Below are 14877 nucleotides of genomic sequence, written 5' to 3'. Positions count from 1 at the left end.
CGATGCATACTTACGTCTCGTGTTTACCCAAAGAGTTCTATAATAGGGTAGAGGAACGACTCGTATACCGCTTCCATTGGCCGCCATGACCAAGCATGGAGACCGGTTTGAGAGAGATTAGAGTGGCAAGAACGGTAGTTTCGATATGAAACGTAATGAAATTCAAGCGGCGATAAATATTTTTTACTGCGTCAAATTGCTGATATTTTTCCTCAAATGCAATTTCAAATGGAAATAACGATGGAATCTGCTGGGAATTTTTGTCAAATAATTTGAGGTTAAACTGCATAAAAAGTTTTAATGAATGATGTATAAAAACATAATGCGCTGACAGAACACAGTGATTTTCAACAGATAAATCGGGAAATTTTTAATCAGTACTCAAGAACAACAAAAAACTCTACATATTTTATTAAACATATTATAAAATAGTGTTTAAATTGTTGGATCTTTCTTCATAACAGGATTGATAAAAATCAGGGTTTTTAAAATATATATATATATATAAAAACTCAGATTTTTTTTTATAAATTTAAATAGGATTTTTTTGATTGAAATATAATTTTTACTTTCTTCTATATCTAATATATAGAAGAAAGTATTGGATTCGTGCAAATTTTCGAATTTCGAATTTTGACGGATTCGAACGTTTTGAGGTGTGCTGAGTCCATTTCGACCATTTTTGGAAAATGTCTGTCTGTCTGTGTGTATGTGTGTGTGTATGTATGTATGTGTGTGTGTATGTATGTGTGTCACGTCTGTGTGTGACCAGTTTTTTGTGGCCGCTCTACAACAAAAACTACCGCATGAAATCGAACGAAATTTAGTACACATATGTGCCCCTATGTGAACTTGTGCCCATTAGTTTTTGGCGCGAATTCCTCCAAGGGGGGTGGAGCAATGGGACGTTTTTCGAGTTACGCGTGCTTGCTATTCCTCAGGAAGTTACTGGCGGAATCAAACAAAATTTGGTCCATATGTTGGTATTAACAGGAACAGGTGCTGATTCAATTTTGGTGTCAATAACTCAAACGGGGGTTGAGCTATAGAACGTTTTTTGTTGTCAATTGTGACTGCTGTATCTCAAGAAATAATGAACGGAATGAAAGAAAAATTTATCGGCAAGTAGCCCTTAGTGGGTATAAGAACTGATTTTATTTTTGTGTCAACAGCTAAAAAGGGGGCAGCGCAATCACCCGTTCTTTTTTTCCATTTTGAGTGCCCTATCTCAAGAAGTAATGCTACGTTCTGGTTGAAATTTAGAATATATGTGAATCCATATGTAAACAGGCTTTGGTTCTGTTTTGACGCCGATCGCTCCAAGAGGTGTTGATTTTTTTTTTTTTTTTGCGAATAAAAATATTTTTATTAATGCAACAATAAGAAAGATAAATCGTAATAGATTGTCGTCTGCGTATTTCTCGTGATTTTAATTGTATGGAAATGATAGGAAATATTATCTCAATGATTTAAAATTTTTAACTGTTGCCATCTTATGTTTGTTAACAAATAAAATATTTGTAATTCATTCAAGCAAGGCTTTTAAAATAACTTTCAATTTTCGCTCTTTGCTTTGCTTTTGCAATAATTCAGACATTGGGATGGTCGTCAAGTTTTTGCATGTGTCATTTTGTTTTCGTTGGGAATATTGCTTCCTCGTCAAGCATGGGGAGGGATCAGAAAAAAAAAATATAGAAGAAAGTTTCGTGATGGCCACAACATACTAGTTAAATTTAAATTTATTTAAATATAGTATTTGATATTAACAAGTTAAAGTGCCCAAGTTAGATGTTAAATTAGATAATTCTTTTCCTATATATGGTTAAAAATTCATAAAATCTAAGTTTGAGTTATTCAGAAATCAGTAAAATATAATTGCACATCAGAGCATGATAAAATCTTACTACAATATAAAGTCCCATATCCATAGGGGTGTATTTCCCAGACATTTTTTAACAATCAAAATAAATAACACCTTTCTTTTTTCTAAGAAAAAAAAAAGGAAATAGTATGGAGTTACGTAAAGTGAGAAAGAATAAAAATAGCGTAGAACATTGAATTATTTTCCTTTTTTTTTTGTTGGAAAAATAACACCTGAAATAAAATGCACGAAGAAAAAAAGGAAACCATATGCTTCTTGTATTATAAATATTTTAATAAAACTTATCAAGGACTGAAAAGACTTTTTTTAGAATTCTAATCTTATAAAACGCATGCATTTTCTTTTATTTTTTTTTCTTCACTGTTTTGACTTACTGTAAGTTGAGGAGGATCGTATGTTAATTTATTAGTGAATAAGTAAATAGTTTAACTAGGGTGGTTCAAAAATACACGTAAAAAAAAAACATTTGTCGTAGATAACAGGACACCCCTCAATATTTTTAGACTTGTGGATAGAAATATACCGGAAGAATTTTGACTTCTTATTTCAACTGAAAGAGGGTGCTCAACTCCCTCCCCCAATCATCTTAAATATGGGGAGAGGCGTTAAAAATTACATTGGACTGAAAAAACAATGTTACATATATAATATACGAAACTAATATGCATATACATTGCAAAAGAAATTTATTTACAAAAACACAGCTAGGGAAATTAAATATTTCCAAATTTGTAACATTTTCCATGCCACGACTAATGTTAAATTGAGCACTCTCATAAAATTTAAGTAAGAAACTTAAACTTTTACAGCATAATGCTATTAGTAAGTCTAAAAAAAAGGGTGTGTCCTGGACTTTTGTTAAAGATTGTTTTTTTTTCTCTCTTTTTGAACCATTCTAAGCTTAACTCTTAATAGGTACATGTCCAATTTAATTTATTATTTTTAATTTCATTGAAAGGTAATCTCGTTTCATATATATATATATATATATATATATATATATATATATATATATATATATATATATATGTAATATGAAAAATCCTTTGCTAGGCCTTTTCCATATTAAGCTCTGTTCACTTATATGTCAGCGCGTATGAGTCACAGACATTATTTATTACACACTTAAATGCTTCTCACACCATATATGGCTATGTTGTGGGCTCAGATGAGATTCCCCTTAAAGTACCTACCAGACACTTTTTTTCCCTCCAGACTTAAGCAAGCCTCTGTCTGCGGTGCAAAGCCCAATAATATTTCGTTATTGCAATCTGCTCCTCCTATGTAGATCACGTGATATCACATGATCGAGGGATAATTATCTGTAATCTTTTAATGATATTCCCTATATAAAAATCGTAACACAACTTAAGAGAAGTTCCTGCTAGTATATTCTATGTAAAAATAAAGATGTTGTGAATGTAGCTTTGTCCTCTTCCTACGTGGTAGATTATCACGTGGTAGATTATCACGCCACAACACTGCAACTTGCGAAAACAAGATTCGTAATAAGAACCGAGCGGCGGTTCTTACATATATATATATATATATATATATATATATATATATATATATATATATATATATATATATATATATATACTTTGCAAGTTCTTTCTGTTTTAATGTTAATTGCAACTATGATTTTTTAAATATTTTTCTTTGGATTCAATTTTTTGAATAACAATATAATTTTTTTTTCAGTAAGATTACTCATAATTAATACTTGTTTGTTCATTGTTTTTCTAATAAAAATACTCTGAACTTCATGTCCATCAAACTCAGCCTTTTGAACTTTTAAAAACTTTATCTTGCATGATTTTTGTGAATTAATGAATTATTTTTAAATCAACTGATTTAAATCACTCAACCCTGCTTCATAAAAAAAAATAAAACTTTTATGCATCATTTTTTATTTACAATGTCACATTTATTTTTAACAAAACACTCTGTAAGATGATCCTCTAATTTTAATAACATGAAACAAATTTATTTGCACTATTTATTACTTCTGTATGTTGTATCCAACAAGAATACTGTGTTGCTTTTGAGTAAATAGGTTTTTTTTTAAAATTACACATCTAGAAAATTTTAAACTTGGATTGAGTGCGGCTGCTCTGTTTATGCAACTATATGATGAACAAGATTTCAAAATTTTAAAAACATAAACAAAGGCGAAAAACAGAATTAAAATCTTTTAGTCGACTCGAACTCAATACAATGTTCTGTATTTTGCCACTCTAATTTTCCCCCTTACTGGAACATAGAACTGTTGCCAGATTCAGTCTCTACCTTATTATAGAACTCTTTGTGTTTACCCGAACACCCCCCGAGTTTTGATCAGTCCTATTGAAACAGCAGCAAAGCGGCATGGCGCAACCAGCTTTTTTTTTTTTTTTTTAAAGATACATTTCTTTAAAAGAAATGAAGTTGTTTAACTTGTGATTAGTCGAAGTTTAGCTTATATTTTCGATTGTCAATAATATTACGTTATTCTGAAACTATCCACCTTCAAACTACGATGGTCATTTCGTTTGTTACTTTTTTAAATTTAGGGTTATAATTATTGAAATAAAAAACGTGCTTTCGGGCAAAGCGGGTATGAAGTTATAAATGATTAAAATAATTGACTAGCTACCTGCCATTATGGAAAAACTATTCAAAATTTGTACTTTAATCATATATTTATACATAATTTCTTGACACATGTTCTGACTTAGGTTTTCTATTTCAATAGGAAAAGTATAACTTTAAAAAGTTATTTTTTAGGATAGCAATTAATTTGTCTATTAATTTAACCAGTTATTTCTTTATTTGTTATAAACAAATATGCTGAAGTTAAATTGGATAAGTACAAATTTTCAATATTTTTTTCATAATGGCAGGTAGCTAGTCAATCATTTTAATCATTTATAACTTCATATTGGATTGACAAGGACCAAATCACAATTAATTAGGTTACCCGCTTTGGGCTCCCTGGTAGGACAAAGCGGATTTTTCAAGTGTTTGTAATGTTTGATAATAAATAAATATTGGGTATGAAATAATACAAAAATAACTTTAATTTTGAATTTCAAGAACCCTGTAGGAAATAAAACTGAAATTGTTGCGATAAAAAGCCAAAAACTACAATTTTCGAGCGTTCTTCGTTAACCTACCCGCTTTGGGGGCCACCCTTCCCTATATTAATCTCTCAAAAAGAAACTAAAGCTGATAAGGCTCGTTCGTGAAAGTAGGTAGTTGAAAGATCTTCAAGGTTTCCAAAATTTTGGCCAATTTCTCTTGCCGGACATTTAAAACAGAAAAGAATGGAGCTGTCTTAAAAACTGCTTTCGGAGATAGGTCACATAATATGATCAAAGTGAAAAACCATCGTAAATAAAGCACAAATTTTGAAGAAAATACAGCATAAAGCTATTTCAAGGCTACAATGGAGCCTCTTGTTTTCATCAGTGCAAAAAGTTCACCAGCACAACCGAAAGTCGAGTGAGAACTGACAACAACCACGTGGACACCGGTAATTATACCAAAAGGGCCAACAAATAGGAATTCAAGACACAAGACATCAAACAATCAATCAGCAAACGACATGTCACCCCGGGCTCAGAGCAAGGGGGAGAAACACCCAATCGGAAGCCAGGAGTCAAAACGAGTGAGAGACAACGAAGAAACGGAAAAAACAATTACATAAATTGCTTCCAAATATCATGAAAAAATGGAGGGCTGGAAAAATCATTGACAAGAGAATGAGATTTTTTTCAAATATTTTAAGCTTCCCAGAAATCGAGGTCATAAACCGAAGAACATTTACAAATAATCTTAATCTTGGTTGTTTGTTGTCTTGTGTCCTGAATTCCTATTGGTTGGCCACATTTTGGTATAAATACCGGTGTCCACGTGGTCCTTGTGAGTTCTCTCGTGACTTTCGGTTGTGTTTGTGAGCTTTTGCACTGATGGAGATGCTCCTATATAGTATTGAAATAGCTATATGCTGTATTTTCTTCAAAATTTGTGCTTTATTTACGTTGGTTTTTCACTTTAATCATATTGTAGCACAAAGCTTATATATATTTTTATTTACGGTCACATAATAGTACAAGTAGCAAGAATTCTATATTGGAAGCTACGTTCAATTTTTTAAAATGTAATTTTATCATAGGGGTTTTTGATTCATTTTATTAAAATTCATGAATAACGTATGACATAATACGTCATGAATACATGAAACATCATAAATATGAAAATTCTTCCTCATTGGATACGAGTCACTGACAGCTTTCAAGTGACTGTCACTTGTGAATCGACCCGAGAAACTGATATTAGGTCCCAAGATTTTCTCTTCGCTTAGCCTCTCGACCAATGTCCACAGCCCAGCAGCAGGCTGCCTGCGGCCCACAAGTGGGTCGTGGCCCATGGATTGGGAATCACTGAATTAGATTGTTCATGTCTTACTGAAATTTTAGGATAATCAATTGGAATCAGTGGTTAGAAAAACTACATTTCTTTTGTAGCGAACTACAACTACAACTACTTTGACACAAATGTAGTTAACTACAACTACAACTATTTTTTTCAAAATGTAGCAACTACAAACTACTTTTGAAATGTAGTCGCTACTTCGCTACTTTTTAAAAAATAAATAAATAAATAACATACACATGCACACCATTTGAGGATTGAATGAAAAAATTTAAAAAATGTTCAGATTATATATTGGCTCATTTGAACATGGAATATTGCAATAAGTTTTTTATTCTTTCTTTCCTTTACTGAAACGATTCGTCAATCCAAACATTTTTTACCATTTGCACGAATATTCCCTGCAAGAAAGGATTAAGAAGTGGAAGGAATTCAACCTTCAAATTTTTAATCCTTTCCTGACAGTAAGTAGCATTTCATTCAAGAAGTGTAACTCAGCTAATTGAAATTGAGATGAAATTCGATTTAAATTTTACATAGACATACATATACAGGAAAATGATTTAGATGATGAAAAGAATCTTTTAAACAAAAGAGAAACTTTAATTTTCATTATATGTGTTAATTTTGAAGGAACTTATATTTCGTAGGAATTAATTTCTTTTGAGCTTCAAGCTAGGGTTCCGAACCCATCTCATTGACTTTTAATATGTTAATATATTAATACTCTATCAGTGAAAAAGAAAAAAAAAAGGAAAAATATTTCAAACGGTGCTACTAATTATCCGAAACATGAAACATAACTAAAAATACTTACTTTACTTCAAAGAGCAATTTTAAACAACAGTGGACTCCGGCTACAACGCAATTCGACTAACGCGAAATGTCTATATAGCGAGTTTTACTCGAGAAACGCATTTTGCAGCTGACGCGAATTCCTCACCCGCAACACGAAAATTTTCGGGGCGGAAGCGCACGGCTTATATCATCTTGTTTCTTGGGTACTAAATATTAGTTTCGTGAATGGAATTTCCCTTTAGCATCCCTGAAAGCCAAAATTTCCCGCACCGTACTTGTCGAAACATCAGATTGTTGACGTACAAATCGCCGCTCAGCATTTTTTTCTTTCTAAATATGAAGTTGATGAAATATAATTTCGCATAAGCGAACTGTTTATCTAAAGTTTGAAACGCATCCCTCTCGTAAGTTGAGGTTCGACTGCATGTGCAAATGGCATTGATGCCGAAAGCTTTTTGCTTAACGGGCAAAGTTTTCATGAAACGGAAAAAAATCGTTTCTTTCTTTCTAAGCCATGCTCTATTCAAGGCGAATATTGGGAAAATGAAAGTTTCTATGCCAAACAAACTAATGGCGTCAAACAGATGCAACGTATGGCGTCAAAGTAATATGTCAGAGGTCAGCTCGTATTTTTCAGTCTTACGAATCTGATAGGTGCGAGTTTTACTTGCGTAAGACTTGCACTAGTCATATTCGTTTAAAAATGCGTTTTTTTTTTGAAACTTTATTCAAAAGTAGTTTCCAGAAATTGCTACAAACTACATTTTTTTGTAGCGAACTACTCGCTACTCTACTTTTTTTAAAAAGTAGTGCGCTACACTACAAATTACTAAAAAATGTAGCTACTACAGTAGCGTCGCTCCTTGTAGCGCGCTACTTCCAACCACTGATTGGAATCATATCTTATATTTTATGATTTGCCACTTACACCTGTCAAGGAAATTATGAAGGTTATTAATTTTTATCCCTTACATGCGCAGTGAAAAAGATAGCTGCTCCATTGAAATGTGATCAAATTTTCAATGTTTGTATTTCAAATTTTAGTATAATGCTTCTCTTGTATGCTGTCAAATTTTCGAAAAGTTTAGTAAGGTTTGACAGAAAACTCTGCTTGTTATGGGTAAAAATTCCGCAAATGAAATTATCATTTCTGAAAGAAATGCTTTTATTTTCGTCAACAAATGTGATTGTACTACTTTTGTGAGAATTCACGAAAAAATTGTTGAAAGTAAGTAAACTAATTTGTGTAATTTACAGTTTATTTCCATGAAGGATGATCAAAAAGCTCTTTTTTTTTTGTTACTTCAATTTTTTGTTAGTCCCCGAAATGCATGTGTGATTAAATTTTATTGAAAAATGCCAGTTGAAGAGTAACAAAAGTTACAGAAAAACTTAGTCTCTTATTTCGAGAGAAATTTTTAAAAATCTAAATATTTCAAAGTGTCTGGATAATTTCATTTTTATAGTGATTTGATTATATTAGTTTGATTACATATTAGATTAAAGTTACTAGAAATAATAAAATAAAACCCTGTTTTAAGCTGCAGGCATGAAATTGTAAGAACGTCTTTTTCATTACTTACAATGAACATTAAAAGAGGAAAGAAATCTGCTACATTAGAGAGAAAAAAAATGGTAAATCATTCCAAGAACTGACTCATTTCAAAAATGAAATCACAATTTACAACCGTCCTCCTTTCCAAAACAGATTAATAAAGAAATAAATACTCATTTTCAACCTACCAGCTAGCTCAATAGATAGAATAAAAAATTCAGGGTACGTTACCGCCCTTGCGCAGATTTCGAACTGGAGAAAAACTTGAAACGTGGTCGAACCTTTCACCTTGAAATTAGTTCATAATTTATTTATTTTCAAAATACTCGAAGAAGTACTATTAAATTTGTGAAAACTATCAACTTCTAATTGACCTTTATGAAGCATTCCCATTTTGAATTAATAGCTCTGCTGTAAAAATACCATGTAAAAATTACCATATTAGCCAGGTAGAAAATTACCGAACTCAATAACTTGAGAATTAATTGAGATTATTATTTAAAACAGCAATCTTTCATCGTTCTGTGTGCGTGATGGGCGTATGAAGTTTCAAGTGCTTAGCAACCTGGATTAATTAACTCCCTGGATTAATTTTTGCGTCTTAAGTGTTATACGCAAAATGCTTGTTTTAACAGAACTATAAAGAAAGACCGTCCGAACCTAAGACTCGATCCTTGGGCCGTTCGGTTGAAAGCCAAACGCTCTATCGACTGCGTTATCCGGCTCTCCCTTTTAGCCATGCAATTGGAAGTTTGCAATTTAATCGAACGATTCCATATACATTCTTTATAGGGCTAAATACTTTTTTTTAAAAATAGGCAAAATGTAAACTGTTTGCTTATTCTTCGCCGAAAGCGGGTAAACAAGTCTTTAAAATGACGATTTCTATTTGTGAAGTTTGTTGGCGTATTTCGGAAGTTAAGGCGTTTCTACACAGAAAAGAAAGAAAAAAAAAACATCTTTGAAAAGTAATGTACAATGGAACATGAACGCCCATATGCAAAATTGTAAGGGGGGTGGGGCTCAGATATTTTAACCATGGTTTAGCAGGATATTTTCCCCATGGAAGCAGGTTTCAGGACAGATTAGAGTCATTAAAATTTGACATTTTTAATTACTTACTCATTAATGGCTAGAAAAGAAATGTTTCTACATTTTTGCAAAGAAAAATGTGCTAAAAGCAAGGTAATTCTATTTTCTAAGGAGTGCATGAGCCCCCCTTGCCCCTAATATGGGCGCCCTTGCAATGGAATGATGGTTACAAATTAATTATTGCTAGGCTAAACCAGTTTCTTGGTGAAACGTTGAGCTCTATTTTGAACTGTGTGGTCTACCCTGAAGTGTTCTAAGGGGGGTGATTACCGAAGACGTAGAAAACGGAGCTCCATCCCCCGAGGAGGTCTGTGCTGCTGAGCCACCCCGAGATGGGCATGGCCACCACGTTGCCGATCTGCGTCCCGGTGAAGATGAACGACGACACGCGACTGCGTTCCAGCTTCGGAGCCCAGCGACTGATGAGGGCGTTCATGGCCGGGAACGTCATACCCTGAAGAAAAAGACAATGAAATCTATGATGTTTTTGCTTGTGAAGGTTTTTGCTAAGCTCGCTTAGTTTTGGCAGTATGTTCTGGCTAAAATGAGAATGGGGCAGATAAAAAAAAAGAAAGGTTTGAGTTAAGAATGTATTTGGGTTCTTCCATTAAGTCTAACCAATATGCGAAAATTCCAACTGACCACAACGAGAACCCCAGAAAGACGAACATGAATTTCGTTTGCGGTTATTAAGATAGATGTTTAGTAAGTCAGTTTCCATTCCGTGGATTGTCTACCAGCGGTCAGAATTTTCTTCTGTGGAAAGGTAGAAGTTCATAACAGTCCTATTATGAATTTGGTTTCTAACCCATCGCAAATGTAGAATGACATAGTGGTGTAAGGTCATTTAAAGTTATTTTCAGTTTCAAATAAGTTACAAGTACCTTTTGCTAAAAGTTAACGAGTAATAAAATGTACCTATGGTTAAATGTATAATTCCTTCTCTTGAAAGTAAATCTAGGCAGCGTTGATTTTTGCGGATATTTTGTACAAAACATTCAATTACCCGAAATGAAGTTAGAAGGACTTTTGCGCAAGCCATATGAGGCAAAGTTATGAGAAGCTACGGGATGAAAGTAAACATTTTCATGCTTAGAGTAAAACGAGTTTAAAGATAATATAATAGTTAGGCTTTCATTGATTTTTTTTCTAAATCATGCTGTAGAGCAGCACCTACCAGCAAGGTCCGACTAACTGAAAGTGAGGCCCAAGGCCCATAATGCTTCGGAGGCAACCCCCCTTATTCTATCACTTTAAGTAAATGCAAAATAATGTTCAGCATTATTTAAAGGAGGAATGTTTTCAATCAATAAATCATTAGTTTTTATTATTTTCCCAAAAAACATGATGTTTCAATGCTATATATAAGTTTTAAAAATATTTAGGCCCCTTAGGAAGATGGGGCCCCAAGCCCAGACCCAGTTGGCCTATGCGGTAATAATCAGGACCCGCCTACCAGGGCTGCTAGTACTATCTCTTACCCAAGACAAAGGAAAGGTTCCCTTACCATTTTTACTGGTTATCTCCAAGTTTTTAATTTTGCCACTTACATCCCTTTGCTTCTCCCTGCCTCATTATGGGGAAAATAATGTGGGGTTACACATAAACCTACGCACCCGATGAACAACCAATGACCAAACAAGTTGCATTTCTTACAAGACAATTTATGTAGCTCAAAGGCAACAATAATAAATCAAAGCAATATTTGTTTATTCAAAACCTAATCACTTAAAAATCTATTATAGGAATGTTTATGAATCATGTATAGTCTGCTCACCGATTACATGGAATTGGCAAACGTCCAGTTAAGACGAGTCTATCTAAAAGAGGAAGAAAAGTAAAAATTTGACGCGAGTGTTCCACTTATTTGAATGCGTCTCTGCTTAATTTAGAGGCTAACATACATCTATAAAAGCTGACATCCCTGAAATTTGATAGATGCGTCCATTTCCACCTGTAAACCGGATGTTTGCCTTTCCATCTAGTCGGGGGTCAGACTGTAGTTTAGGGTATCACCTCTCCTAGTCCTTCAATAATCCGCACCAGTACAAATGGCGTCACTCCCCATTTGGCGGCGATTGGTGTCAACAGTGAGAAGATAGCCGTCACCAGTACTCCAACGCCAAAGAACCATTTGCCGCCGTATCTTTCCGCCAAATATCCTCCAGGTATCTGGGTGAGAACGTAACCGTAGAAGAAAGAGCCCAAGATGAGCCCCTTGACCTCGGGTCCCCAGTCGAAGTGTTCACCCTGTTGAATAGAAATGATTCAACATGAGTATATATTACAAATGACTAGAAAATGCAAAAAATGAGTGAAAAGACTTATACTCAGTCAAAATCGCTGTATAAAGGTGTTGAGACCTCTCTTTCTCTACAGAAATTTTACACCAACAATACACTTATACTTATTAGAAATGTTGTTGTTACTGCTTATCCTAATTGGTCTATCGTAGAGGCTCCTAAAGTGGGTACCACAGAATACTAGGGTGAAACAGGTAGAGGTGAGGCGGGGGAGGGAGGGGGTTATATACTATAACAGAGATAGGCTAGAGTGCCGGGAGGAAATGCTTATCATTCGAAGGGTGCCGCAAATCGAAAAAAGTTTGAGAACCCCTGGTCTAGCCCAGGGGCGTGCATAGAAATTTTGAGGTCCGCCACAAATGACTTTTACGGGCTCCATTTATATGGTTTACCTCTACGTCCCTACATATGTTTCACCGCTCATTTTAAAAATCTTGGGCCCCCTTCAGGCTTGGGTCTGGGCCAACAGATGTCCCATCCCTCTGTGTACGCCCTTTGTCTAGCCAATAGACTAGATCCGTACCTGAAATCAAAAACGTTTAAGAAGTCCAAAACAAGAAGGTAGGAGACTCAGTCTCCAGTCTTCACTAATTAGAATTAAAATACTGTTTAATGAACTAAAAATCCGCGAACACAATCCTCTCACCTTGAATGTTTTGGTAGTGGTTGCACTTCTATTAGGCATGAGATTTGCGCACTCTGTGACGAATCGGCTGTCGTTGTGGTGATGAACGGTGGTTGTGGTTGGGGCTGCCATGGCTACCATGGCTACGCTCAGGTTGACCCTCATGGCGTAGACGTTGAACATCCCCATGAAGGCGAGGAACACGAACACGAATCGTTTTGGACAGTCTCGGCGCCCTGGAAGAGAAAGAAGTTTGTTGAGAGCACTCGGACATATATGATATTCGGTGATGGATGAGTCAGCTCCGAACATCCGTGATGGAGCAACTCATTGGAATGCTCCAAACTGCAGTCATTTTCTGATTGAAATTACGTCTTTCTGCACTTAACACTAATTCACTGTATTATTTAATGTTTTATTATCACTGTGTCTTCTGCTCAAGCTGATTAACATCCTCGAGAGAACCATTGCTTTCATCGAAGAATTTCAAGTTCTTTTTTTTTTAAATTACAGATCATTTTTAACCATAAAAAGACTCTTCCGTGAAGCATTGCATTAAAATTCTATATGAAATATATACATATCTTACTAATATTATATATGCGAAAGTTTGTCTGTATGGATGTATGGATGTATGGATGGATGTTTGTTACTCTTTCACGCAAAAACTACTGAACGAATTTTGATGAAACTTTACAATAATATAGCTTATGCATCAGAATAACACATAGGGTAGTTTTCGTCCCGTTATGGGGGGCAAAACCCCCTAAGGGGGCAATAAAACACAGATTTTGTATAAATTCTCTAATATTGGGATGAAAAAATACTTGCACATATTTACATTATATGTCCATCGAAAGCTCTGATTTTTCTGCTGAAGATGGCACCTGTTCGAAATTTCTAAGTAGAATAAAAAACGAGTAATGAGCTTTTTAGATCCATGTTTGAAGGCTTTCCTCAACTCAATACAGTATTTAGTGTATCATCTCAACTCCCTGTCGATAGCGACAATTGTTGTATTGTTGACTTTCTTTGCTTTTCGTGATTGTTCAAGGCTTTTCTCAAGTCAAATCTTGAAGTAAGATTTTTGCACAAGATTGGCAAATAATACATGATTAGGCTGATGATTTTCCATTTAAACGGAACTTTAATGTAATTAATGGTTTTTATTATTATTTATGCTGATTGAACACTTACTCATTATCCAAACAACCAGCAGATCGCCAAAATTTTTGCAGAAATATTTCCGTAGCTGATGCATTTGGCAGTTTTTTCAACGTTGCTGTTTTTGAAGCCGAAGACTACGTCATAATGTTTCTCAGCTTTCACCATGTAAACAAAATATCGCCAATCAAAGAATTTTCAAAAGACTTTTTTTACTGTGTTAAATAATCCAGCATCTAAATTAGGCAAATCCATAAACAGCACAAAAACTTCCATTAATTTTCCTTTTTGCACAATTTCAAACAATCACCAAATTTTATTACTTATTTTGGTAACATTTCGGATGAAACTGTTTAGCGCCATTTTATGGTGACCAAAAATATCTCAGCATCTGGCGACGATATCTCTGTAACGAAAATTAATATCATACTAGCTGCGTCGCCCGGTTTTGCACGGTCCACCTCGAAAATAAAAGTTATGTCAAGTGACGCGAGTTCAACACTCAGGCTTGAACCAAAAAAAAAAAAAAAAAAAAAGTCAGTGAAATTTTGCGGCAGATTGCGGAACCCCCCCCCCAAAAAAAAGTAAACATTTTAAATCCCCTGATTACACGAAAAGCCTCAAAACAAAAACAAGAATTTTACCTGTTCATATTCGAGAAAAAAAAATGGCAACAGATCTTTTATCTTAATGATTTTCTTCACGCTATACATTTTAATAAAAGCGTTGTTGCCGAAAGTTGAGATGAAGCACTGAATAATAATTTAAATGGAGGAAAGCCTTCGAAAAATAGGGATTTGATTTTGAAATCTAAGAGTCATAATTAATAGTTTTTAATTGATATCTCCGCTAATTATTATCGGAGGATTATGTTAAATAGCCAAACATGAAGACGGGAGGATTACGAATCCATCGATACCTGGTTCGATGGTCAGTTCACTGTCGTTCGGGAGAAGAAGCTTGGACATAGATAGATAGATAGATACTCAGATTTTATATGTATAAGATATAATCTTAATATATAAAAATCAATGTCCTG

At 34.3% G+C, this 14877-nt stretch overlaps 1 protein-coding gene across 2 annotated transcripts in view; it reads right to left on the bottom strand.

Annotated features, from left to right (window-relative positions):
• The window catches only part of LOC129217536 (sialin-like), a 60446-nt gene that overhangs the window by 19522 nt on the left and 26047 nt on the right, over positions 1 to 14877 (bottom strand). For both annotated transcript variants that reach the window (XM_054851854.1, XM_054851853.1), the window contains exons 2-4: positions 12696 to 12910; positions 11763 to 11996; positions 10017 to 10200 (exon numbers count right to left, since the gene is read on the bottom strand). In XM_054851854.1, the coding sequence (XP_054707829.1) occupies positions 10017 to 10200; positions 11763 to 11996; positions 12696 to 12910 (633 nt within the window). The remainder of the gene's footprint in view (positions 1 to 10016; positions 10201 to 11762; positions 11997 to 12695; positions 12911 to 14877) is intronic.

The sequence above is a fragment of the Uloborus diversus genome, chromosome 2 (genome assembly GCF_026930045.1).
Source record: "Uloborus diversus isolate 005 chromosome 2, Udiv.v.3.1, whole genome shotgun sequence".
Classification (NCBI taxonomy): domain Eukaryota; kingdom Metazoa; phylum Arthropoda; class Arachnida; order Araneae; family Uloboridae; genus Uloborus; species Uloborus diversus.
This window is presented reverse-complemented; position numbering and strand designations above follow the sequence as displayed.